Genomic DNA, 26500 nt, shown 5'->3' with positions numbered 1-26500 from the left:
CCTCTACATATCAAATTTGTACAGTACCCTGTGGCTTGCTGCAAAGCATCATGGGCCTGATTCATTATTGCATTTGCATCTGATTTTTGTTGATTTTATGTAATTTTGCATCTTTCTTTTGTTTGCACTAAATTCATCTCTCCATTTGCACCTTTTTTTAAAGTTTATTTTATGTTCTCACTTTTTTTTTTTCTTAGTTCATCACTATGGGTGAGGTTCAGTGTTTATGGATGTTTTCACCTGAATTATCAATTTCGACTTCTTAAAACAGTTACCATATTTGTCGCAAATGTACTCCATTGTTCCATGGAGGGATTTTATGTCCACGAAAAACTTTTTTTTTTTTTTTTTTACGCAATTTTTGCAAAAGAAAAAGTAAAGTTTTTACTTTGTGCAAAAATAATGAATCCTGTGCACCATTTTGCTGAATTTGGTGCAAAAAACATTAGCAAATAAAAGATAAAAAAAAGTGACTTAAAAAAATCGCAAATAATGAATCGGTCCCTATGTCTTAAAATATAAGCAAATTTATCAGTGTGTACACCAGTTTTCTGGCGTAACACACATTGAAGAGTCACCAAATTTTTGCACGGAACTTTTTTCTTTTAATGCCAGTAATGGCCAGTATCAACAAAGTAGGTGGAGCAGTGAGCTCTCTTAGTTCATAAAGAGTTACACTATTTTAACTTAAGCCACATATGTTACTCCAGTTTCTGATTGAGTATGCCAGAAATGCTACTCCAATTATTAAGACTGGCATGTACAACGCCAGCCTTAATCAACCGACCCCACGTCTTGAAATATAGAACTGTGAAAATTCCCTTAAGAACTATTTTTGTATTGTAATTCCATTTGGATATGAATGTCCTGATCCTCCTCATGTCCCATTATATATTGTCATGTATTGAAAGTCTACCATATATGTTGTATGCAAAATATTACCTTCTGTGGAAAGGAATCTCATGCCAAATACTTCCACTCAGCCTAATACTTCATGTAACTGCTGCCAATACACTCACTGATAATATTTCTCTTATGGTAATGTTTTTATTGCGTTTTTAAATAATAAAATACAAATGATTATAAGGATTCTCATTAATTAGTTGATTTCCCGTATAACTGTCTTATTAAACAGCACATATAAGCCCCCATGTTTAATGGGCTTGCTAAAAGGCTATCTGGAGAACAGTAAAATAATTTTAATTACGTGCAGTATAAATCACCACTAATAAGATTTTTATTAGAACAACTTTTTTTTTCTGAAGACCTGAAATACTAGATATAATATGATAGTATTTTTATGTTTGGTCTGCAGTTTCCCCTTTACAATGTTTTACTCAAATGCATACTGTAATTTATTAATATTGACAATCCTTTTTTCCTTTATCACAGTCTCCAAAAGTCCACAGCTACCAGGATATGGAAGCTGTCCCCCTCCTACTCAACAATGTGAAAGCAGAGCCTCCTGAGGATTTGTTAGCCACCGACCATTTCCAAACACAAACCGAACCAGTGGACTTATCAATAAACAAGGCTAGATCCTCACCGAGAGGAGTGTCGTCTTCTCCTCTGTCCATTACCACTTCAGTAGCCTCACCTTCTTCTAATTCTTCATCCAGCCGTCCAGCTTCTTCACCAACAGTGATAACTACGGTACCGTCCACAGCATCTGTGCCAACAGTATTGACTCCAGGGCCTCTTGTGGCTTCAGCATCTGGAGTTGGCGGACAGCAGTTTTTGCACATCATACACCCCGTCCCATCTTCTAGTCCTATGAACTTGCAGTCTACAAAACTGAGTCATGTTCACAGAATACCAGTTGTCGTACAGTCCGTTCCTGTTGTATATACTGCAGTGAGGTCCCCAGGGAGTATGAATTCTACCATTGTGGTACCTTTGTTGGAGGATGGAAGAAGCCATCTTAAAGGTAAATATTTGTTTTAATGTTCACCTTGATATTGTATGGTATGTTTTATGTAAAGGCAAAATAATTATCGGTCAGTTGTAAGAAATCCTATCTTGTCAGCAAAGTAAAAAATGCAAAGTGTTTTCTCCCTTGCCCAAAGCATCCATACACATACATAGAATTATCTCAGCAGTGTGAGTGAAATAGAGACAGTGGGCTACATACACAATAATGAGATTAATATTAGTAGCTTCTGTCACATCCCCAAACGCTTGTAAACTAGGAGATGGAGGTGTGTTGTGGCACGTACACCCTAATTATGTCTTTGTGACGATACAGCGTAAAATCTTAATTAGCCAGACGATTAGATTTGTTAATCCAAGAGAAATACACTATTGTGTTTAAATTGACTTGTATATGTTTGTGTATTTCTAAAGGTCAGACCAGTATTTGTGTAACCCTGAATGCTAAATTCTATTCGTTTGGAAACAATCATGTTTACTATGCTAATGACCAATTGTGCTAAATCAGCTGAAGGCCTATTTTTAATAGCTCTTGTGATACCAACTATGTAAATAGATTATCTAAAATAATGATAGCTGAGCCATGTGAGGCTGCCCTCCAAAAATCCCTTGACCTGTGCATGTGTATTTTAAAAAAGAGATGTGCTTCTGTAGGTGACAGACTTGAGACAGAGTCAAGCAGAGTCAGAAGGACTTTGGAAGGAGAATGGGATACATCCTTCAGGAAAGTTGATGGATTGCATGGCATCTAAAGAGACACAGATTTGTATTCTACATAATTCTAGTCTAAGGGTACGGTCCTGACTGGAAAGATACGCATTTGCTCCATTTAACCATCAGAGAGAGAGAGACCTGGATAAATTTTGGGGAGTCCAGGAGAGGGTGAAGAAGTCACCTGGCACCATGGATATGTTGTTTTGGGGTTGCTAGGAGGGACCCACCGGTCGCCTAGAACCCATGGAGATATTTGGAGTTGCCAGGAAGGACCCACCGGTCGCCTGGCCCCATGGAAACTTTCAGAGAGGCCAGGATGGGACCCTCGGGTCTCCTAGCCTTGTACCTCAATGGACTGCTATCTTCCTAAGCTTGTCGCTACCTTCTCTCTGTGGGGGCCCACCAGAAGTGGGGGGCCACTGGTTGAGGTAGTTGGCCCTGGAAGTCTCCAAAGTCTCAGCTGTTCTATCCCAGACGGGCGGAGAAGGAAGGATGACATTGTGTAATGTTGTACCATCTTGGGTATTTGCTGGGGCTTTGCTGTGTGTTTATTGTCTGCTTTGTGGTTCAATAAAGTATTGCCACGCTGTTTTACCCTCACCCTTTGTTGTCTGAGTAGTATTATGCCCATGGAAGACCTCGGGTCTTCACAGTCCTCAACAGCGATAGTCCTTTTGAAGACATTATAGAGTGATGCTTTCCTAAGTGCCCCCATCCAGAAACACACAGAGTATGGTATCCTCACAGAAAATCCCCCCTCCCCTCACAGTGTCACTTCACACCTATAGTAAGATGACTCCACAGTTCCTACAGCAAAGTATGATGTCCCCACAGTGCCGCAGTATAATACCTCCATAGTCCCCCTTTAACTCCCCACACACACAGTATTATGGTCTTCACACAGAATCATGGCCTGTCTGTCAATATGGTGGCGCCCACTGAGTTTGATGGCCCATATGGCGCCCCACACAGATTAAGGGCCCCACAGCCCTGACTTAGTATGACTGCTCCCACAGCCCACCACACAGTATGATGGCTCCCAAATCCCCCCACACAGTATAATGGCCCCCACAGACCCTCACACAGTATAGTGGCCCCCTCAACTGACTACTACTCAGTGATGGCCCCCACAGTCCCCTGCTCAGTATGAAGGCTCCCATAACCCCCTACTCAGTATGAGGACCCCCTCAGCCTCCTAATAAGTATGAGAGCCCCCACAACCCTCTACTTAGTATGAGGAACCTCACAACCTCCTAATCAGTATAAGGGCCCCCACACAAAATGAGTACACCTACATAAAGTGAGGACCCCCACAGCCACTCATTCTGTATGTGGGCCCTCACAGCCCTCCATTCAGTATCAGGGCTCCCCACACAGAATGAGGGCCACCACTGCCCCCTCACACAGAATGAGTAGCCCCACAGCCCTTCACACAGAATAAGTGTCCCCCAGAATCCCAAACAGTATGATGGCCCCCACAACTCCTAAAACAGTATAAAGGCCCTCACAGCCCCTCACACAATATAATTGCCGTCACAACTGCCCACTCAGTATGATGGCCCTCACATGGCCCCTACTTGGCATTAGGGTCCCCATAGCACCTTAAACAGTATATGGGCCATCACAGCCACCTACACAGATTGAGGACCCAACTCAGTATGGGGGCCCTCACAGTCCACCATCATCCTCCCACTCAGTACAATGGCCTCCACCAGACGCCCATTCAGTATGAGGGTCTCCACTCAATATGATGGCCCCCACTGCCTTTCACTTAATATTGTACCCCAAAATTACTGACATTTAAAAAAAAACAACACACTACTCGCTTAACTCCGTCCTCCCAGTGCGCTGCTTCGGTCTGTGCAGGGTGAGTACTGAGGCTGCACACTGCAGGCATGATATAGTGACGCCATCGTGTCTGCAGTGCACAGAGTCTCAGACTCACAAAAATAGGCTGAATGGTGGATCCGGGAGCTTTCGGCTACCTGATCCACCATTCTATTCATTGGTATCTACGTCCTGAGGATACAGATACAGCTAAAATTGTGATGATTGGGGAGAAGGTGCCCGGTGCCTAGTCGCATCGGGCCTCCTTGACTCACGGGCCTCATAGCGTCCGCGTGGTCTCCCGGTGTGACTTGGCACCAGGCACACTCTCGTCCCCTGTCAGCATAATTTCAGCTGTATCCGCATGCCCAGGAAGCAAAGATCATTGAATAGAATGGTGAGTCGGGTAGCCAAAAGCTCCCTGAAATTGAAATGACAGGGAGAAGAGAAGGTGCTCTAATCACTCTACCGCAGCTATGGATGATACACTTCTGTAGGAGTTAAATCTTTTAAAGCAGTACATTTTTTGGTAACTTGCAATGCACCCTTGGATTGTACCTACGCTGCCTACCCTGATATCAAGTCAGCCATAGGCTTACCCTGCAAATAAAACTTTAGCCCCAGTTATATTAATTAAACCAAAGTTACCATTACAAAAGCAATGACAACTGTACATAATTGGGTATAAAAAATCCAATTAATTGTATTAATGTTGTTGTAACCATGTTGTGTAAAGCTAAATGCAAAGATGTATTCATTAGTACAAGTCCTGCTTAGAATAAACATAAGTATTGTTCCAAGTTCATTGGACATGTCCTGCCATCAGTCATTCATCATGGGAGATTTTATCTCATCCCCAAGTACTCTGAGACTAATAAGTGAATTCTGCGCCTATATTTAGAGAAGGTGCAATGGATGTTTTCTGCAGAGCTGGCAAAAGAGGGCTAGGGATAAATCATCACAACAGCCGCATACACACTGGGACATGGACTTGTGTTGTTTGCAAAGAGTTTTTCTAAAGGGAATATGTAGAAGTGTGTTGTATAGCACTAAATCACAGTGGAGATTTATAGATTTACTAACACTGATCATGAGAGAAATACTCCATGTAATCTTTTCACATATAGACTATGCCATGTGTTCCAAATATTCAATGAAAAATGATTTAATCACCCTTGCATCAGGAATGAACAGTCATTTTTCTCAAACGGAGTGAGGTCTAAATGTCAATCCATCACATTAAATTGGTTATCCTATTGGATATCCAAGTACTCCGCTCTGCAATTTCAGGCAGTCCCATAGAGAATGAATATAGTTGTGGTTTGCAGGCTTGACTTCCGCTCCATTCAGACTGTGCTCTGCGGAGCTCTGTCCTCAAGTTCCAGCGGTCAGCCCCCTTTTATAGAAACTTATCCCCTACTTGCATATTTGGTACAATCCCTTTGAGTGATTGCATATTCTCTTGATATGGTCTCAATGAGATGGGATTACGCCTTTTAGAGATGACCTGACATAGTACAGTAGTAACCTGCCCAATTCATCATTCATTGCACTCTACGTACAGCGTCTTGCGAAAGTACTCACCCCCTTGTCTTTTTACCTATTCTGTTAGACTACAACCTGTGTTTAAATATTTTTGTAATCCGATTTGTGTTTGATGCATCAGCACTAAATATTCAAACTTCATGAAGTTAAGTAAGAAAAATATAGGCATAAATTAAATTTATGGTCTCAAATAACTAAAAATTGGCATAGAAGGGAGGAGGGGAGAGGAAATGTAGAAAGCTTACCACGTTGTCGATTTCAAAACCATATGTCAGCCGGAATCCATCCTGAGGGTGCCGCACCCATTGGTGATCACAAGCAAATGAAAAAGAAAAGGGAAATCCACCAGCATATCCAACCGGAAATGATTAAAAATTGTTCTTTATTAAAGAAAAAACTAAAACATGCTAAAATGAAACCTCAGAAACCTGAGGTTTCATTTTAGCATGATTTAGTTTTTTCTTCAATAAAGAACAATTTTTGATTATTTCCTGTTGGATGTGCCGGTGGATTTCCCTTTTCTTTTTCAACTAAAAATTGGCATGGGCATATGTATTCAGACCTTTTGCTATAAAACCCCCAAAAAATTCTGGTGCAAGCAATTACCTTCATAAGTCACATGTTTAGTGAAAGGAAATCCACCCATGTGCAATCTAAGTGTCACATGGTCTGTCAGTTTACACACCTTTTCTGAAAGGCCACAGAGGCTGCAACACCATTAAGTACGAGACACCACTGACCAAGCAACACCATGAAGACCATGGAGTTCTCCAAACAAGTCAGGGAAAAAATTGTTGAGAAGTACAAGTCAGGGTTGGGTTATAAAAAAGTATCCTAATCTCTGAGGATTCCCCAGAGCACCATCAAATCCATTATCATGGAAAGAACATGGTACCTCAAAAAACCTGCCAAGAGAGTGGCGCCCACCAAAACTCTCAGCCCCGGCAAGGGGGACATTAATCAGAGAGGCAGCACAAAGACTAAAGGTAAACCTGAAGGAGCTGCAGAGTTCCCAAGCAGACACTGGAGTATCTGTCCATAGGACCACAATAAGCCATACACTCCATAGTGGTGGCCTTTATGGAAGAGTGGTCAGAAAAAAGCCTTTATTTACACACAAAAATTGTAAGGCTCATTGTAAGTTTGCCAAAATACATGTGGGAGACTCCTCAAATGTGTGTAGGAAGGTGCTGTGTTCAGATGAGACCAAAATTTAACTTTTTGGCCACCAAGCTAAACGCTATGTCTGGCGCCAAACTACCACAGCTCATCACCTCAACTACACCATCCCCACAGTGAAATATGGTGGTGGCGGCATCATGCAGTGGGGATTTTTTTCGGAAGCAGGGACAGGGAAAATGGTCTGAGTCGAGAGGTAGATGGATAGTGCGAAATGCAGGGATATTCTTGAGCAAAACCAGTCTCTGTCAATGATTTGAGACTGGAACGAAGGTTCACCTTCCAACAAAACAATGACACAAAGCATATTGCTAAAGCAACACTCGAGTGGTTTAAGGGGAAGCGTGTAAATATTTTGGAGTGGTCTAGTCAAAGCCCAGACCTTAATCCAATTAAGAATCTGTGGTTAGACTTGAAGGTACTGACTATAAGGGGGTGAATAGTTATGCACACTGAAATTTTGAGTTATTTTGTCCTATTTGTGGTTTGCTTCACAATAAAAAGAAAACCAAATGTTCACAGTTGTAGGCATGTTCTTTACATGAACTGATGCATACCTTAAAAAAACCTGTAAAATTCCAGGTTGTGAGGTAGCAAAACACGAAAACTGCCAATGGGGGTGAATACTTTTGAAAACCACTGTAAATCTAAGTGGCTGCCACACCATTATTCCCTGCAACATGCTAACAGAATATATCAAGCATTCCCACAGCATTCATCCTGTTATTCACCGAGTCTCAGATATAATGTCCTTTTTGATCCTTACATATCACACTTGGATCTATTACAGGCAGATAATTCTAAGAACATAGATCCAACATCTATGTTCTTTTCACCTTTTTAACCATTGTGTTCTATTTGCAGGCTTCAAATATTGTCTGTAAGAAGTCTGTAAGACTAACCACTCTGATTTACTCAGCTGCTAAATATAGGATTTTTTTGTCGTATGTGACTTTCAAGTCTATATATTTTGCATTAGTAATAACTCTGTTTCACAGTGAAAAAAAAACAATTTTTCTTTCAAATCCAATGTAGTGATTCACGTCATGTTGCTATAGATAGATGATGTGTAAAACAGCCCTATACATGTCATGTACTTGATTTTACATTGGAGAGGTTATGAAAAACATGATTGAAGCACAGAACCCCAGGGCTATGGTTGTCATAGAATGGCTTTTATGTTTGTGTTTCTCCAGTGGTACACTGCAGATAAATTGCTTCAAATGTAATTCTTTAGGCTGGCTTTAAAAAGCCATTAGTTCATTGACGTCATTTACATCACCATTCCTTAGTCGTATTTCAATATCTGTTTATGACACTTAAGTAGTTTGTCTAATGATTTCCTCTGATACCTAATTTTCTGAAGCTTGAATCAGTTATTAGCTGGCACATTAATATTTCACATTGATTTACATTAATAGACAACTGTAGAAGAGAAGCCTGAGAGTTGGGATGTGACGGAGTAGGGATTCATGCGGAATGTGCTTTGTGCTCTGAACAATCAACATTGGTTCCAGTTACTGAACTGCTGATTGCTCTCCATCTATAGAAGGATGGAGCGCTGACTTTCTAAAACTATCGTACACCAATCTGTTGGTAAAAAAACCTGCAGCCTTGGGGCACTTGTACTCCTCATATTTATTCTTAGTCCTTCAGCGATGATCTAGAAGACATTGCACTTCTGCTGGGCTCACAAAGAGGTTTCTGCACCATCTGATGATGGCTACAAGCATTGAACAGTTTACGCATAAGCACATTTACAATTTTTAATCGCTTTCAATGTTAGCTGCACATCAAATCTTTATAGGTCTTTTGCATTGGGGTCTCCATAGTGTACAATTACTGATGTATTTTAATATGCCAATACCCTTTTCAGACAGGAAGAGGATTGGAACTCTAGTGCCACCTATTGGATATGTCATCCAGCCTAATCTGATCTCCTGCTTTGCACTGATAAGGGGCAAACACCCAAAACATATGTCTGCAAATGAGGTTTCTTGTTTGGCTTCTTCCTAGTTAACGATTGTTAAATGGTCAATATTGACCTTCCCCTGGTATAAGTGCTGTAGTACAACTACATGCAACTCTAAACTAATACTCTGGGATTCATAGGAGCACTATCAGGACAGGCTGTATGTAGTAAAAATCTCTGTCCCCTATGAAAACCAGCTACACGCTGTGCATCCTAGATGGACCATCATGGCAAGATTGGGAGTCTTCAGCTGACCGCTGGCTTTCATGGCAACCCATCAGCACCCTGTGATCATAGAACAGGTGTGCCAATGGCACGTTCCCCTTCCGCACGCCCTAAATGATGGTGTCAGAGATTGACAGCGGCATTTAACAGCTGTGGGCAGAGATCAGCTCCACATGCGGCTGTTAGAGGCAGATGATGGCTAAATAACACAAGTCACCTGACGGCAAGAAAGCTGACTTCGCTTCTGATCCTGCTTCAAAGAAGGGGAACCGACAAATGATCTAAATGCGTGTCGTATGTCTGGAAGGGGATAAATAAACTTTGCTTAAATCAATAGTACAGGCAAATATCAAACTTTGATATATCTAGTTATAGGAATGTGCTTCTTTTTCCACTTATGAGCAACTTCTTCCCCCTCTCTCTGCCTCCTGAACTTGTCATCCTCTCTGAAAAAAACAGCTCAAGGTAAGATTAAATTCTAGCACAGTGAGGTGTCGGGTTACACTATTATACACTGAGGGAAGTTGGAGGATGAATGAGGAGCAGAGTGAGGAAAGAGGCAGAGAGAGACACAGAAAGATTGTGTTGAGCTTTTTTTTGTCCAAAATTAGATTCACATCTAGATTACCTTGTACTGTTGTATAATTACCTCCATGCTACTGCAGTTTCTGCCAGTGTGCTAACTAAGGAATGAAGAGTAGGAATCCATCTCTGTGCTGTCCGATGTATGGAAGACATCATAATAGCTAGTCTCCTCCCACCAGCTCTGAGTCTAATGAAAATTAATAGATAAAACATGCAGAGGGAAAAATGGATAAAATGCAGGACTTATAATGGTCAAATATAGTGTTATTCCTCATGTACAAACAGCTGAAAAGTTACTGGAATGTACAGTGTCCCTTTAAAATACTAATGGTATCCAATCGGAGCTGTTACTCTTACTAGCTTAAAAATGTGTAACCAAAACTTAGTTAAACTTTTCCACATTGATTACTGTAATCGTTATGGCATTGCAACTTTTTTTTGCATTCCTTGATCTCGTACGGTTTCTATATAGACGACCTACTCATGATTTGGCCATCTGTTATGGCAGCCATACCAGATCTTGCCAGTTATTTCAATAGTAATTCCTGCCGTCTCCAAATCATATTTTCAGGTCATCTAATTAATATAAATTTTTGAACCTGAATACTACAAACAATATTCATTCTGATTGGTTGAAGCAACATCTTATTGCAAAGAAATCATATAAAGTATTGTCCTCCGTGCGACATCAGGCCATCCCCTACATATAATTAAGAGCGTTCTGGTGAGTGTACTATTGTTCCGCTAAAACAGATTATCAAAAACAATGAAATGGACCTGTAAGATTATGTGAAATCAATGCTCACTAGAGTCAAAACAGTTGTCAATAGACGCAGTCATGCAGAGATATTTTATGGGTTAATAGAAGCAAATAGAAAAACCTAAATTAACCTCTCAATTATTTTTTTCAATTCCTTATAGTCATCAGTACAATGATATCTGTATTCTCTGTATGTAAAAGACTTTTAATCTTATAAGGATGAAATAAAGCTGGAATTTTTTATCGCACATCGGATGCTGGCTATTCTATTCACTACAGGAATACGTAGGCATGCGCTATAAAACTGAGCCCACTAATGATCAGCTCTCACGGACTAATTTTCATTCGAAACCAAATATTTTGCACTAATTCATGTGTCACCCTAAGTGGTAGAATATCAAAAGCTTTTACTAATATGTCAGCTCTTTATAATAATGCATAAACACACTCCATTAAATTGCTATGGGTCACTGATTATTTCATTTAAGACGCTTGTATGGATTATGTATAGCATGTATGTATTTACATTTAAACAGCACAGAGACATTAAAGCAGCCACAGGGGAAAACCCAGCGTCTTATTCTCTTGTTATATCACCATCTTTTATTTATAACGCCACAGTATGCACATTACTACCAGACAGTAGTAATTTATGTGTTGCCATTCTCAGCAGCTCTATGAGATCAGCATTAAAAAGGTAACAAGAATGTAAGACTATATGGCTCATAAAAATCATCACAAAATTGTAAAGTTTACCTAAAGACAAAGCAAAGCCTCAATATTTAGAGCGTTGAACATTATTTTTCAAGACTTCTACAATTCTAATTCGCATGCAGGATATTAGCTTCTGGGCCAAATCCTGACTGATGGTAACCCATTCTTGCCCTAAAAATGTTTCGAGTTTATCACAATTTCTGTGTTTTTATTTGCCCTCTTTTTTGAAGATTGACCACAGTTTCTCAATGGGATTGAGATCTGGGGAGTTTCCTGTTCATGGACTTAATTGTTTTGTTCACTGAGCCACTGTTATCACTTTTGCCTTCTGACATAGCGAACCATCATTCTGGAAAACCAGCATCATCCAATTGCTCCTGGAATGTTGGCAGAGGTTGCTGTTATTTGTTTTACTCACTTATATAGCGCCATATATTAGTATGTCTTTTGTAGTGTGAGCAGAAACCAGAGTACCTGTAGGAAACCCACACAAACACTGGGAGAACATACAAACTCCTTGTAGATTATAGCCCTTTGTGGGATTTGAATCCAGGACATTAGCACTGCAACTCTCCGGTGCTAAACACTGAGCCACTAAGCGGCTCTTGGAGGGTGTTCAGATAACATTATTTATGGCCCTGTTCTTAAGTAAAATGAGTGCACGCACCCCCTTGGATGAAAAGCAACCCTGTGCATGAATGGTTTCAGGATGCTCTACTGTTGGTATGACACAGAGCTCATGGTAGCACTCGCCTTTCCTTCTCTGGACATTCATTCTTCCAGATGTCGAAAACAGTGTGAAGGGGGTTTTAGCAGAGAAAATAACTTTTTCCCCGTCCTCTGCAGTCCAATCCCTGTACTTTTTGTAAAATGTCAGTCTGTTTTGGATACAAGAAAAATATACCTTTGTACCGTGTTAGCCAGTAGATAGAAAAATATTAAAGTTAGTCAGTTTTCAGTGGTTGATACATTTTACTGCCTAAATGAAAAGATGGTAATAAATAGCAAGCTTTTGAGACTACTCAGGTCTCTTCATCATGCATACTATTGTCCTTACAGCATCAGGGAAGAAACTCAGTAAGATGAATGAAATATATACCATTAATATAGGTTTACAAACATGGGAGTAAGATGCGGGCTTCAAAATGGTTAATCACAGGAGATGAATGAAATATATACCTTAAGACTGTGTGCCCACGATGCGTTTTTTAAGCGTTTCCGCAGCAGCAAAGACGCTGCAGAAACGCTTAAAAAACGCTTGGTAGAAGGCCTGCCATGTTCCCCAATGATAATCTGCATGTGCTGTGCACATGCTGCGGAAATTTCCACTGCGGATTATCATTGCAGAAAAAAAACGCAGCACTACCAATTATTTTGCGGAAGCGCTGCGTTGTCGCCGCCATTGACTGTCATTAGAACACGCCAATTCCGCAAGACTGCATCTGTACTTGCATAATTGGCGCGTTCTAATGTGCGGATGGTACCCAGGTGTGGAGGAGAGGAGATTCTCATCCACACCCAGGTACCATTAAAAAAGGTGTAAAAAAAGAATAAAATAAAAAATAAATATATACTTACCTTCTGGCGGCCCGCGCTGCGCTCCTCCTTGCTTCCCGGCACTTCGCGATGGAATGAAGGACCTGCGCTGACGTCAGAGTCATGTGACGGGTCACGCGACGCTGACGTCGGCAGGTCCTTCAGTGTACCGCTGCCGGCTGTCGGGACCAAGCGAAGCAAGACAGCACGGGCCATCGGAGGGTAAATATATATTTATTTTTTGACATTCTCTCGGTCACAGTATATAAATCCATGCTGTTTGCATGGATTTATATAGTGTGACCAAGTTGTCCAGCACTTTCCAAGTGATGCTAAAAACGCTTGGAAAGCGCTTGTCAACCCGCATGCGGAAATGCAAGTGAAGAACGCTTCACATCCGCATGTCCCTGGCAGGAAAACGCATGTACAATCCGCATGCGTTTTTTTCTGCCAGGGAGATGCAGAAACGCTCAGGAAAAAATCCTGAGCATTTCTGCATCGTGGACACATAGCCTTATGAAGAGAAGAGAGAGGAGTATTAGATTCATGCCATGTTTAACTACCCTGACACCTGTCTGCTGCCATTCCTGAGCAAGCTCTGCACTGGTGTTAAACTGATCCTCTAGGTGAATCCTCTTTAGTCAACTGTCCTGGCACTTGACGGACTCTCTTGTGTTCCCTGAAGCCTTTTTTTACAACAATGAAACCTCTCTCTTTTGAAGCTGTCAACATGGTAACTTTGATGGTAACCATGGCTAACAGAACTCAATTATTTCAAGCACCAGCCCTCTTTTAAAGCAACTAGTCTGCTCTTATAGTTCAATCAGTATGATGGAGTGATATCAGCTGCCTTGTTCTTGTTAGCACTTTCTCCTGTGGCAGTAAGAAGATCACTGAAATGATGTAAGCAGGCCATGTTGTGGCTTGGCTGAAATTCAGTGGAAATGTGGGTTTTGATGATTTTAAGTTAACTTTTATGGCAAGTAGTGAGTTTGCAATTTTTTTTGCAAACCTATCTATATATACACATGGGGTAAAATAAGTATTTAACACGTCACCAATTTACTAAGTAAATATATCTCTAAAGGTGCTATTGTAATTAAATTCTCACCAGATGTCGGTAACAACCAATCCAATCCACACAGGGAAAGAAATCAAACCATAGATATCCATAAATTAAGTTACATGCAATAATGTGAAATTGCACAGGCGAAAAGTATTGAACACGCTTACTGAAATTTATTTAATACTTCATACAAAGGTTGGTGATGACTGCTTCAAGACATCTCCTGTATAGAGAAACTAGTCGCATGCATTGCTCAGGTCTCATTTTGGCTCCTTCTTCCACGCAAACACTCTACAAATTCTGAAGGTTCCGTGACCTCCTTCTATAAACTCTGAGCTTTAGTTCATTCCATAAAGTTTCTGTTGGATTCCGGTCATGTGACTGGCTGAGCCATTCTAGCAGCTTTATTTTCTTTCTCTGAACCCAGTTGGGAGTTTCCTTGGCTGTGTGTCTGGGATCATTGTCTTTCTGAAATATCCACCCTCGTTTCATCTTCATCTTCCTGGTAGATGGTAGCAGATGTTTATCAAGAATGTCACTGTACATTTATCCATTCATCTTTACTTCAATTATATGAAGTTTTCCAGTGCTGTATGCTGAAAAACAGCCCCACACCATGATGTTCTCACCTCCAGACTTCACTGTGGGTATGGTGTTTTTGTAGTGATATGCTGTGCCTTTTAGCCTCCAAGCATGGTGTGAATTATGGCATCCAAAGAGTTCAATTTTGTCTCATCTGACCAGACTATATTCTCCCAGTATTTCACAGGCTTGTCTAAATGTTGTTGAGCAAACTTTAAACGCGCTTGAACATGCTTTTTGTTCAGCAATGGAGTCTTGCGTGGCGAGTGTGCATACAGGCCATGGAGGTTGAGTGCATTACTTATTCTTTTCTTAGAAACAATTGTATTTGCTGATTCCAGGTCTTTCCCTAGCTTTCCATAGGTGGTCCTTGGCTCTTGGACAACTCTTCCGATAATTCTTTTTACTCCTCTGCCTGAAATCTTGCAGGGAGCACCTGGTCATAGCCAATTTATGGTGAAATGATGATCTTTCCACTTCTGGATTATGGCCCCAACAGTGCTCACTGGAACCTTCATTAGTTTAAGAATTCCTTCTGTAACCAGTGCCATCAGTATGTTTTCCAACAATGAGGTTGCAAAGGTCTTGAGACAGCTCACTGGTTTTACCCATCATGAGATGTATTTTGTGTGCTAATGAGACACCTTTTTATAGGCCATCACTGGAACCAGCTATTATTTGGCAGTGGCCAGATAGCTTTCTAAGTACTGATAGATTTCAGCTGGTGTCATGACTTTCCATGGCTTTTTTGCACCTCACTTTCTTCATGTGTTCAATACTTTTACCTTGTGTCATTTCTCATTATTACACATAACTTAAAGGGAACCTGTCACCAGCAAAGATGCTCTTAACTTGCAGATATTGGGTTAATCTGCCGGTTAATAGCATTACTAACCTGCCTGGAGCCCGCACATAGCCAAACACTGTAGGGAGAAAATTAACTTTATTCTTCCCGGCAGCATTCGGTAACAGTCACGGGAGTGGCTTTGGCACAGGTTCAGTCACCCCTCTGAGTATACAGAGCAGCGTCTGGAACCGCACCCCCAGCCCTGACTGACACTCGCTCTGCATTAGGGCCAGCTGTCAGTCAGGGTCGGGGGCACGGTTACAACCGCTGGTGACTGAACTCGCGTCGGTGCCGACCCCTTGACAGAAACCTAACGCTGCCCGGAAGAATAAAGTTGATTTTCTCCCCCACAGTGTTCGGCTTTGTGTAGGCGACGGGCAGGTTAGTAATGCTATTAACCTGCAGATTATGCCCATATTTGCAGGTTCTAGCATTTTTGCTGGTGACAGGTTTCCTTTAATTTATGGATATTTATGGTGTTTGATTTCTTTACCTGTGTGGATTGGATGGGTTGTTCCCGACATCTGGTCAGAATTTAATGTCAATAGCACCTTTAGAAATATATCTACTTAGAAAATAGGTGACGCTTTCAATACTTATTTCACATGCTGTGTGTGTGTGTGTGTGTGTGTGTTTATGTATGTATGTATGTGTATATATATATATATATATATATATATATATATATATATATATATATACAGTACAGACCAAAAGTTTGGACACACCTTCTCATTTAAAGATTTTTCTGTATTTTCATGACTTTGAAAATTGTACATTCACACTGAAGGCATCAAAACTATGAATTAACACATGTGGAATTATATACTTAACAAAAAAGTGTGAAACAACTGAAAATATGTCTTATATTCTAGGTTCTTCAAAGTAGCCACCTTTTGCTTTGATGACTGCTTTGCACACTCTTGGCATTCTCTTGATGAGCTTCAAGAGGTAGTCACCGGAAATGGTACACCTGTCTTCACTTCACAGGTGTGCCCTGTCAGGTTTAATAAGTGGGATTTCTTGCCTTATAAATGGGGTTGGGACCATCAGTTGTGTTGTGCAGAAGTCAGGTGGATACACAGCTGATAGTCCTACTGAATAGACTGTTAGAATTTGTATTATGGCAAGAAAAAAGCAGCTAAGTAAAGAAAAACGAGTGGCCATCATTACTTTAAGAAATGAAGGTCAGTCAGTGCGAAAAATTGGGCAAACTTTGAAAGTGTCCCCAAGTGCAGTTGCAAAAACCATCAAGCGCTACAAAGAAACTGGCTCACATGAGGCCCGCCCCAGGAAAGGAAGACCAAGAGTCACCTCTGCTTCTGAGGATAAGTTTATCCGAGTCACCAGCCTCAGAAATCGCAGGTTAACAGCAGCTCAGATTAGAGACCAGGTCAATGTCACACAGAGTTCTAGCAGCAGACACATCTCTTCAACAACTGTTAAGAAGAGACTTTGTGCAGCAGTCCTTCATGGTAAAATAGCTGCTAGGAAACCACTGCTAAGGACAGGCAACAAGCAGAAGAGACTTGTTTGGGCTAAAGAACACAAGGAATGGACATTAGACCACAATGCAAAACGATGTGTTTGGCTTAAAAGCAACACAGCTCATCACCCTCAAAACACCATCCCCGCTGTCAAACATGGTGATGGCAGCATCATGGTTTGGGCCTGCTTTTCTTCAACAGGAACAGGGAAGATGGTTAAAATTGATGGGAAGATGGACGGAGCCAAATACAGGACCATTCTGGAAGAAAACCTGTTGCAGTCTGCAAAAGACCTGATACTGGGACGGAGATTTATCTTCCAACAAGACAATGATCCCAAATATAAAGCAAAATCTACAATGGAATGGTTCAAAAATAAACGTATCCAGGAGTTAGAATGGCCAAGTCAAAGTCCAGACCTGAATCCAATCGAGAATCTGTGGAAAGAGCTGAAAACTGCTGTTCACAAACGCTCTCGATCCAACCTCACTGAGCTCGAGCTGTTTTGCAAGGAAGAATGGGCAAGAATTTCAGCCTCTCGATGTGCAAAACTGATCGACATACCCCAAGCGACTTGCAGCTGTAATCGCAGCAAAAGGTGGCGCTACAAAGTATTAACTCAAGGGGGCCGAATAATATTGCACACCCCACTTTTCAGTTTTTAATTTGATACAAAAGTTTAAAAAATCCAATAAATTTCGTTCCACTTCACGATTGTGTCCCACTTGTTGTTGATTCTTCCCCAAAAAATTAGAATTTTATATCTTTATTTTTGAAACCAGAAATGTGGCAAAAGGTAGAAAAGTTCAAGGGGGCCAAATAATTTCACAATGCACTGTATACACATTCTTGGCCAAAAGTGTTGGCACCCTTGAAATTGTTCCAGAAAATGAAGTTTTTCTCCCTGAAAATTATTGCAACTACACATGTTTTGTTATATACATGTTTATTTTTTTCTCTATATTGGTACAACAAAAAAACAGAAAAAATGGCAAATTGAACATAATTTCACACACAAACTCAAAAATGGGCCACACAAAATTGTTGGTATCCTCAACTGAATATTTGGTTGCACACCCGTTGGAATAAATGAATGCAATCAATCGCTTCCTATAAGGCTATGTTCACAAGTTGCGAATTTGCTGCATTTTATTATGCCAATTAAAAGCTGTGTTTTACAGTACCAGCAAAAGCTATGAGATTTCAAAATATCATGCACACACATTGTTTTTTTTCCTGACTGAATTGGAAAGCTTCTGCCTTTTTTGAAAATTGCATTATGTCACTTTTTTCAGCGTTTTTGCTGCTTTTTTCACTCCTAGAAAGCAATGAGTAAGTGCAAAAACACAGGTATCAGGTTTTGCTGCTTTTTTTGGTGCAGAAAACTCAGGAACATCAGCCACTAAAACGTTTCAGCTTGCACAAGAGACAAATGTATCTGAAAAATGCAGCCCAAAACGTGGCAAAAATGCAGCAAAAACTGCTTTTTGTAAGCAGCTTCTTTACTGCTAGAGAGCAGGTTTTGCCTGCAGAAACAAATGCAGCAAAAACGCAGCATGTGAACATAGCCTAACCATCAAAAAGCTTCTTACACCTCTCAACTGTAATTTTGGACCATTCTTCTTTTGCAAACTGCTCCAGGTCTCTCATATTTGAAGGATGCCTTCTCCTAGCAGCAATTTTAATACCTCTCCACAGATGTTCAATGGGATTTAGATCCGGACTCATTGTTGGCCACTTCAGAACTATCCAGCGCTTTGTTTCTATCCATTTCTGGGTGCTTCTTGAAGTATGTTTTGGGTTATTGTCTGGCTGGGAGACCCATGATCAAAGACGCAAACCCAGCTTTCTGACACTGGGCACTACGTTACGATTCAAAATCCTTTGGTAATCTTTAGATTTCATGATGCCTTGCACAGAGGCAAGGCACCTAGTGCCAGCGGCAGTGAAACAACCCTGAAACATCTTTGAACCTCCACCATATTTGATTGTAGGTACTGTGTTTTTTTACCTTTTCTTTGTAGGCCTCATTTTGTTTTCGGTAAACAGAATGATGTGCTTTACTAGAAATCTCAATCTTGGTCTCATTTGTCCACAAGACGCTTTCCCACAAGGATTTTGGCTGACTCACATGCATATTGGCAAACTGCAGTCTAGCTTTTTAATGTCTCTGTCAGCAGTGAGGTCCTCCTTGGTCTCCTGCCACAGCGTTTCATTTCATTCAAATATCGACATATACAGTGAAGGAAATAATTATTTGATCCTTTCTGTTTTTGTAAGCTTGCCCACTGACAAAGACATTCTTTAATTTTAAGGGTAGGTTAATTTTAACATTGAGAGATAGAATATCCAAAAAATAAATCAAAAAAATCACATTGTGAAAATTAGATACATTTATTTCCATTTTGCAGTGAGAAATAAGTATTTGATTCCTCTGGCAAACAACATTTAATACTTGGTGGCAAAACCCTTGTTGGCAAGCACAGCAGTTAGACGTTTTTTTTATAGTTGATGATGAGGGTTGCGCACATGTCAGGAGGAATTTTGGTCCATTCCTCGTTGCAGATCATCTCTAAATCATTCAGATTTTGAGGCTATCGCTTGGCAACTCGGAGCTTCAACTCCCTCCATAAGTTTTCTATAGGATTAAGGTCTGGAGACTGGCTAGTACACTCCATGACCTTAATGTGCTTCTTTTTGAGCCACTCCTTTGTTGCCTTGGCTGTATGTTTTGGGTCATTGTCTTGCTGAAAGACCCAGCCATGACCCATTTTTAATGTCCTGGCGGAGGGAAGGAGGTTGTCATTCAGGATTTTACTGTACATGGCTCCATCCATTCTCCCATTGATGCGGTGAAGTAGTCCTCTGCCCTTAGCAGAGAAACAACCCCAAAACATAATGTTTCCACCTCCATGCTTGAAAGTGGGGACGGTGTTCTTTGGGTCATATGCAGCATTTCTCTTCCTCCAAACACGGCGAGTTGAGTTAATGCCAAAGAGCTCAATTTTTGTCTCATCTGACCACAGCACCTTCTCCCAATAACTCACAGAATCATCCAGGTGTTTATTGGCAAACTTCAGACGGGCCTGCACATGTGCCTTCTTGAGCAGGGGGACCTTGCGGGTACTGCAGGATTTTAAACCTTTAAGTCGTAATGTGTTACCAATGGTTTTCTTGGTGACTGTGGGCCCAGCTGCCTTGAGATCATTAACAAGTCCCCCCCCCCATGTAGTTTTAGGCAGATCTCTCACCTTCCTCATGATCAAGGATACCCCACGAGGTGAGATTTTGCATGGTGCCCCAGATTGATGTCAATTGACAGTCATTTTGTATTTCTTGCATTTTCTTACTATTGCACCAACAGTTGTCTCCTTCTCACCCAGTGTCTTACTCTTTGTTTTGTAGCCCATTCCAGCTTTTTGCAGGTCTATGACCTTGTCCCTGACAGCCTTAGAAAGCTCTTTAGTCTTGCCCATGTTGTAAAGGTTAGAGTCTGACTGATTAATTGAGTCAGTGAACAGGAGTCTTTTATACAGGTGACTATGTAAGACAGCTGTCTTTAATGCAGGTAACGAGTTGGTTAGGAGCATCTAACTGGTCTGTAGGAGCCAGAACTCATAATGGTTTGTAGGGGATCAAATACTTATTTCTCACTGCAAAATGCAGATAAATTTATCAAATTTTTACAGTGTGATTTTCTTGATTTTTTTTTTGAGATATTCTATCTCTCAATGTTAAAATTAACCTACCCTTAAAATTATAGACTGTTCATGTCTTTGTCATTCACTGTAGTTTGCGCTGACACTGATACACCCTGAGCCTGCAGGACAGCTTGAATTTCTTTGGAACTTGTTTGGGGATGCTTATCCACCATCCAGACTATCCTGCATTGCCACCTTTCATCAATTTTTCTCTGCCATCCATGTCCAGGGAGATTAGCGACAGTGCCATGGGTTGTAAACTTCTTTATTATGTTGCACACCATGGACAAAGGAACATCAAGACCACTGGAGATGGACTTGTAACCTTGAGATTGTTGATATTTTTCAACAATTTTGGTTCTCAAGTCCTCACAGTTCTCTTCTCTTCATTCTGTTCTCCATATTTAGTGTGGCACACACAGACACACCATGCAATGATTGAGTCAACTTCTCCCCTTTTCATCTGGTATTAGGTGTGATTTTCATATTGGTCACACCTGTTACTTGCCACAAGTGAGCTTAAATGAGCATCACATGCTTGAAACAAAGTTGTTTACCCCAATTTTGGAAAGGTGCCAACAATTTTGTCTGGCCCATTTTTGGGGTTTTGTGTGAAATGATGTCCAATTTGCCTTTTTTTCTCATATTTTTGTGCTTTTCTAGTACACACAAAGGGAATAAACATGTGTATAGCAAAACTTGTGTAATTTCAATAATATTCTGGTAGAAATACTTCATTTTCTGGAACAATTTCAAGGGTGCCAAAACTATCGGCCAAGACTGTATATACAAGAGAGAGAGATAATTCAAAAGTGTTATGTGTAGTCATGTAGTTATGACGCATGATTTTACACTTGACCACGATGTTTGATCTCACCTTTATGACTGTGGGATCAGAATTTTATGACTGTGCACATGATGCTGCTTTCTAATTAACCATTTGATGACCTATGACTTATATTTTCGTTATAAGTTGCTATGGGCTTGAATGAAGCGGATTAGCAGCGAATCCTGCTTCATTCCAGGCAGATTCCGGCTGTGCAGCATAGCTGGCATGTATCTGTTATTAATAATTGAAATGCTGCTTTTAATCAATAACGGCAGCATTTAACCCTCCGTCACATACAATATCGGTTCTAACGAGTTCACATGCAATGTGACTGTCAGGCGCAGGCTAGAAAAATACCTATAATATCTAATGTTTGCAATTTCAGTGCTCTAAAAGTGATCAGTGGCCTTCATAGGGATGTAATAAAAGAGACTACACATAATCATGTGCAAAAAAACCCCATTTACTTAACATAAAACTAATAACTCTGAAATACAAACATTTCAAAACTCCCGCCAAATAGTCCCCAGTTCGACTCTGTCAAAAAACTCTACAAAGAAAATTTATGGAAACAAACTTAATTTTAAGGTACCTTAAGTACTATTAAACACATATTCAATCAGAATTAGATCCTGAAGTTTCCCCAGAAAAATTACACTTGCAGAGCAAAGAGCAAGAATTACACATCATTTTTGCATGTGTCAGGCAGATTGCATTATGACATTTGTGACATTCATAATTAGAAAGCCTTCTGATTCCGCTTTCCGTGGTGCAGGTGGTGCATCTCCTTCTTTTGGGAGGTGGTGCAGGTGGTGAATTTTCACTATCATCTTCTGGGTGGAATCTTTTGAGCTGAACTTGAAGGCGAGAGGGGATACCGATTGTTTTCATACTTCTCCTGCGTAGCTCTCCAAGCACTAGTTCATGGGCCAATTTTTTCAGATAGAATCGTCTACGGAGTGGTTCAAGCTTGTTTTCAAGGTAAATGACTTGTGAATTTATACCACCCAAATTCAACATAGCAAAAAATATGACCATTGGCCAGCGTTTGGTGTTTCTGCTGACGTTGAAAGTTGAGCACATCTGATCAGCTGTATTAACACCCCCTTTGGTTGCATTATAAAATGTATTTATCTCCGTTTTTTTTTGTGCCTTAATCCTAGGATCGATGGCATCATCATCATGAAGTGTTGATAGAAGAAGTACAATTTTTTTTGCTTGTGGTACATAGGAAACCAAAACCTTTCCATTATGGAATGCAAACATACTGCCGTACTGTTGTCTCCCTTTCACACTTACAAACTGTGTAGGCAATTTTTTTTTATTTTTTCTTACAGTTCCGACATATGAAAGCTTCTGCATTTTCAGATAATCAATCAGATCACAATTTGAAAACCAATTGTCAGCTGTTATATTGCGACCCCATCCAAATTAGGGCTCAGCCAGTCTTTTTACAACATCACTAGGTTTGTTGCTGACACAGTAAGGACCTTCTGGTTGTTTTCCTGCATAAACTTCCAGGTTGTAAGTGTAAGTCTTACTGGCATCAACAAGGGCATACATTTTTATTCCATATTTGTTAGGCTTTGATGGAATATATTGACGAAAGGCACATTTACCACGAAAACCAGGGAGCATTTCGTCAATAGTGAGATTCTCCCCAGGGCAATAGCTTTTTTTACAGTTTTCAACAAATTTTTGGAATATATCACGAATTGGAGCAAGTCGGTCATGTGTTTTACGTTCGGTTCGGGTAGTTCTGTCGTCAAACCGAAGGCAACGAATTAGAAGCTTGAATCTGTTTATGGACATAACAAGGCCAAATTTTTCAACTCCATCCCCATCTTTACTCCAAAGTTCCTCCAAACTTTGTCTATTTGCCCTATAAGCTCCTGCAAGGTATAATAATCCAAAAAAAGCACGCAGTTCTATTTCATCTGTGGCCTTGATGGTTCTGTTGCAGATGAACTTGTCCTTTATAATGTCTATATATTGGTTGGTATATGTGACAATAGAGTCCAGAATGTCATCTGTGAATAAACTATTCCAGCATTCAACTGCAGTTTTTGCATTACTTGCAGTTCCTATAACTGCAGGAAGGTGAGTAATAATGTTTTGAGTTTCCCTACGTTTTTTCTGGAGTGGCTTCTTGTTCCATTGTTTTTTTTATCTTTTCCCATATAATAAGATTCTACATCTTCATCCTCATCACTGTCACCATCTTGCTCTGTTTCAGAATCCACTTCACATACTTCCACGTCATCATGAGAATCAATCTCGCTTTCCTCTCCTAAATCCTCATTCAGTGTGGGGTCTGCATCATCTAACAGCATGTTTCTTACTTCCTCAACATCAAGGTTTTTTGATAAATTGTACATTTTCCTCTCCATTTCAGCAGATAATCTGAAGCAAGAGAAGGAATATGTGTTAGGGAACTACTGTATATGCCTGAGCAGCACACTTTCTTTTTTAATCTGCCTTATTTCTATGAAATATCCTCACACTTTGTGCTATACATTCATAAAACAAGCTAAATAAACAATTGTGATGAATAAAAACATAAAATACCAACCTTATTGAGTGTGACGTGTTCACATACAATGAGCCTGAGAGATTAGCGCAGTTATATCTGTCCTCCTGAAGCTCTGCAATCCAACTGTGGTATGAGGTTTCACAGAGCTGCTAGAGACAGGAGACTACCTGGAGGGAGGGGATTTCCTCACAATCTGGTGAGGAAGGAGAAATGAAAGTAAAAGAGATGTGCCTGTCAGGTCTATTGTATGTGACGGAGGGTTAACTGGTAAACAAGGGGAGCTGATGAAGCTGTGAAGCTCAGCTACATAGGCTTCATAGGAGAGCTGCATTTCACTATATACTGCAATACTGTGTGCAGTATATAGTATAAGCAATCAAACATGTGCAGGTTCGATCCCCTAGGGGGAATAAAAAAGTAGAGTAAAACTTAAAAAGATATGTTTTCAAAAAGCTAAAAAATAAAAAAGTATAAAATAGATAAAAGATTAAAAAAATGTAAAAAATTGGTATTGTGTCTTTAAAAAGTCTGATTACCAAAATATAAATTACTTAACCCGAATGTCAAACGCCAAAAAATAAAATCAAAATACCAGAATTGCCATTTTTTGGTCACCGCACTTCCCTAATGAAATATGATACTAAGCTATCACATTTCAGATGTACCCCTATAAAGTATCAATAAAAATGTACGCTCGGCGTTCAAAAAAACTTAACTCTATGGATGGAAAAATAAAAAAAATACTAAAAGGTCTTAGAAAATGGCTACACAAACAAAACTTTTTTACAAGTTTCTTTTTTAACCTCTGAAATTTAAAGAAAGTTTTTCAGGTTTGGTATGACTGTTATCATATTGACCTCACCAATTTGTACCACACAATGAACACCACAAAAACATCACAAAAAACAATGGTGGAATTTATTTTTCTTAATATTTCAACTTATTTGGAAAACAAAAGTGCAAAAACTAAAAATGTCTAGGTCCTTAAAGGGTGAAAGAGCAGGTCGTCTTGCAGTTCAAGTCTCTTCTAGTCTCGGGGTTGAACAGTGGCATTTCTGTGGAAACCAGAAGATGACACTTATAGGAGGATGAGTGGAGGGGCTAGAAATTCTGTTTAAATATGATACTTAGCTGAATCACCTTAAAACATGTAACTAATATATGCTGTACATCACAGGATGGGTGCAGGTGTATGGTATAGAGCTTCTGAGGCCACTTCATACACTGAGGTGCCAACACATCCAACACCTTCATCTAACAGCAGTGACCAATGATCGCTCTGATCCCTCTTGTTTAACCATTTAGATACCGCTGTCAATCTTTGACAGCAGCATTTAAATTTTTTGAAATGGCGAGGGTGTCTGTCGCCCCATGCTCTCGCTCTCATCCCCCACATCGCATTTGCAGGGTGCGAAACGGTAAGCATCGGGGGCCTACTGAAATGTATTTTGTTGAGATTTTATGTGATGTACCAACACAAAGTATTATGGTAAGTATTTGAGAAGTGTAAAGGAAACGTTACAAGGTTTTTTTAATTATTTAAAAAATATAAATCATTGCTCAGAGTAGAGCGTAGGATAAATATGAACCTAGCCTTAAAAGCGATCAAAAAATATTATGTACTGCAATATGCTACCAATAAAAACTTCTACTCATCCCGCAAAAAAACAAGTGTCCACTCCGGTCCATCCTCTGTCAATGGAAATATAAGGGGTTTCCTCATCACTGATGGCTCAAAGGCTGGAAAAGCGACATGGATCCCCCAAAATAAAATCCAGTACAGTACTGCATTCAGAATGGTGCCATTCATAACAGTTTCATCTAACTATGTAGGCGGAAAAATAAGAAAGTAATGGCTCTCTAGAAAAAGGAAAGGTAAGCAAAGCACAAAAATTAAAAATGGCTTAATATAGCAAATTGGTAACTGATTTGCTATTGCATTCATGTGTTAAAGCAAATTCATCCATGACCTTACATGTCTGCTTGTGCTATATCATCACCTTATATTTACTGTTGGTTTATATTTTTCAGCACATGTGGATCCCCGGGGATTGTCTCCTAGACAGATAAAAAGTGATAGTGATGATGACGACCTGCCAAATGTGACCTTAGATAGTGTCAATGAAACTGGATCAACAGCTCTTTCCATAGCACGGGCAGTACAAGAGTGAGTATCATATTTTCGGAGTGAGACCGTGATGACCATGTTTTCTGTGCCTCTGGGAATTGGAGACTCTACTGACCAGGGAGTAACTGTAATGAGAATGGATACAGTCGCTGAATAAGAAATTTTAAGTAGAAAATAATATATTTTCATTTTCCTTTTTAGTTTATGAACTTTTAAAAATAGTTGTTAGTGTGGTTGTATGAAAAGGTTCCCTCTACATTGAAAAGGGTCTCACAAGGACAGTACACTTTAAAAAAGGAACTGATGCAGAAATCTTCTGATCTCATCAGGTGCAGCTTTCT

At 40.1% G+C, this 26500-nt stretch overlaps 1 protein-coding gene across 3 annotated transcripts in view; it reads left to right on the top strand.

Annotated features, from left to right (window-relative positions):
- The window catches only part of KLF12 (KLF transcription factor 12), a 248115-nt gene that overhangs the window by 177100 nt on the left and 44515 nt on the right, over positions 1-26500 (top strand). For all 3 annotated transcript variants that reach the window (XM_073663972.1, XM_073663971.1, XM_073663970.1), the window contains exons 3-4: positions 1393-1927; positions 26063-26198. In XM_073663972.1, the coding sequence (XP_073520073.1) occupies positions 1393-1927; positions 26063-26198 (671 nt within the window). The remainder of the gene's footprint in view (positions 1-1392; positions 1928-26062; positions 26199-26500) is intronic.

Source organism: Phyllobates terribilis, unplaced genomic scaffold (genome assembly GCF_046119375.1).
Source record: "Phyllobates terribilis strain yellow unplaced genomic scaffold, ASM4611937v1 Scaffold_2__4_contigs__length_985480577, whole genome shotgun sequence".
In the NCBI taxonomy this organism is placed as follows: Eukaryota; Metazoa; Chordata; class Amphibia; order Anura; family Dendrobatidae; genus Phyllobates; species Phyllobates terribilis.
The sequence above is the reverse complement of the archived record's forward strand: the minus strand, read 5'-3'. Positions and strand labels throughout refer to the sequence as shown.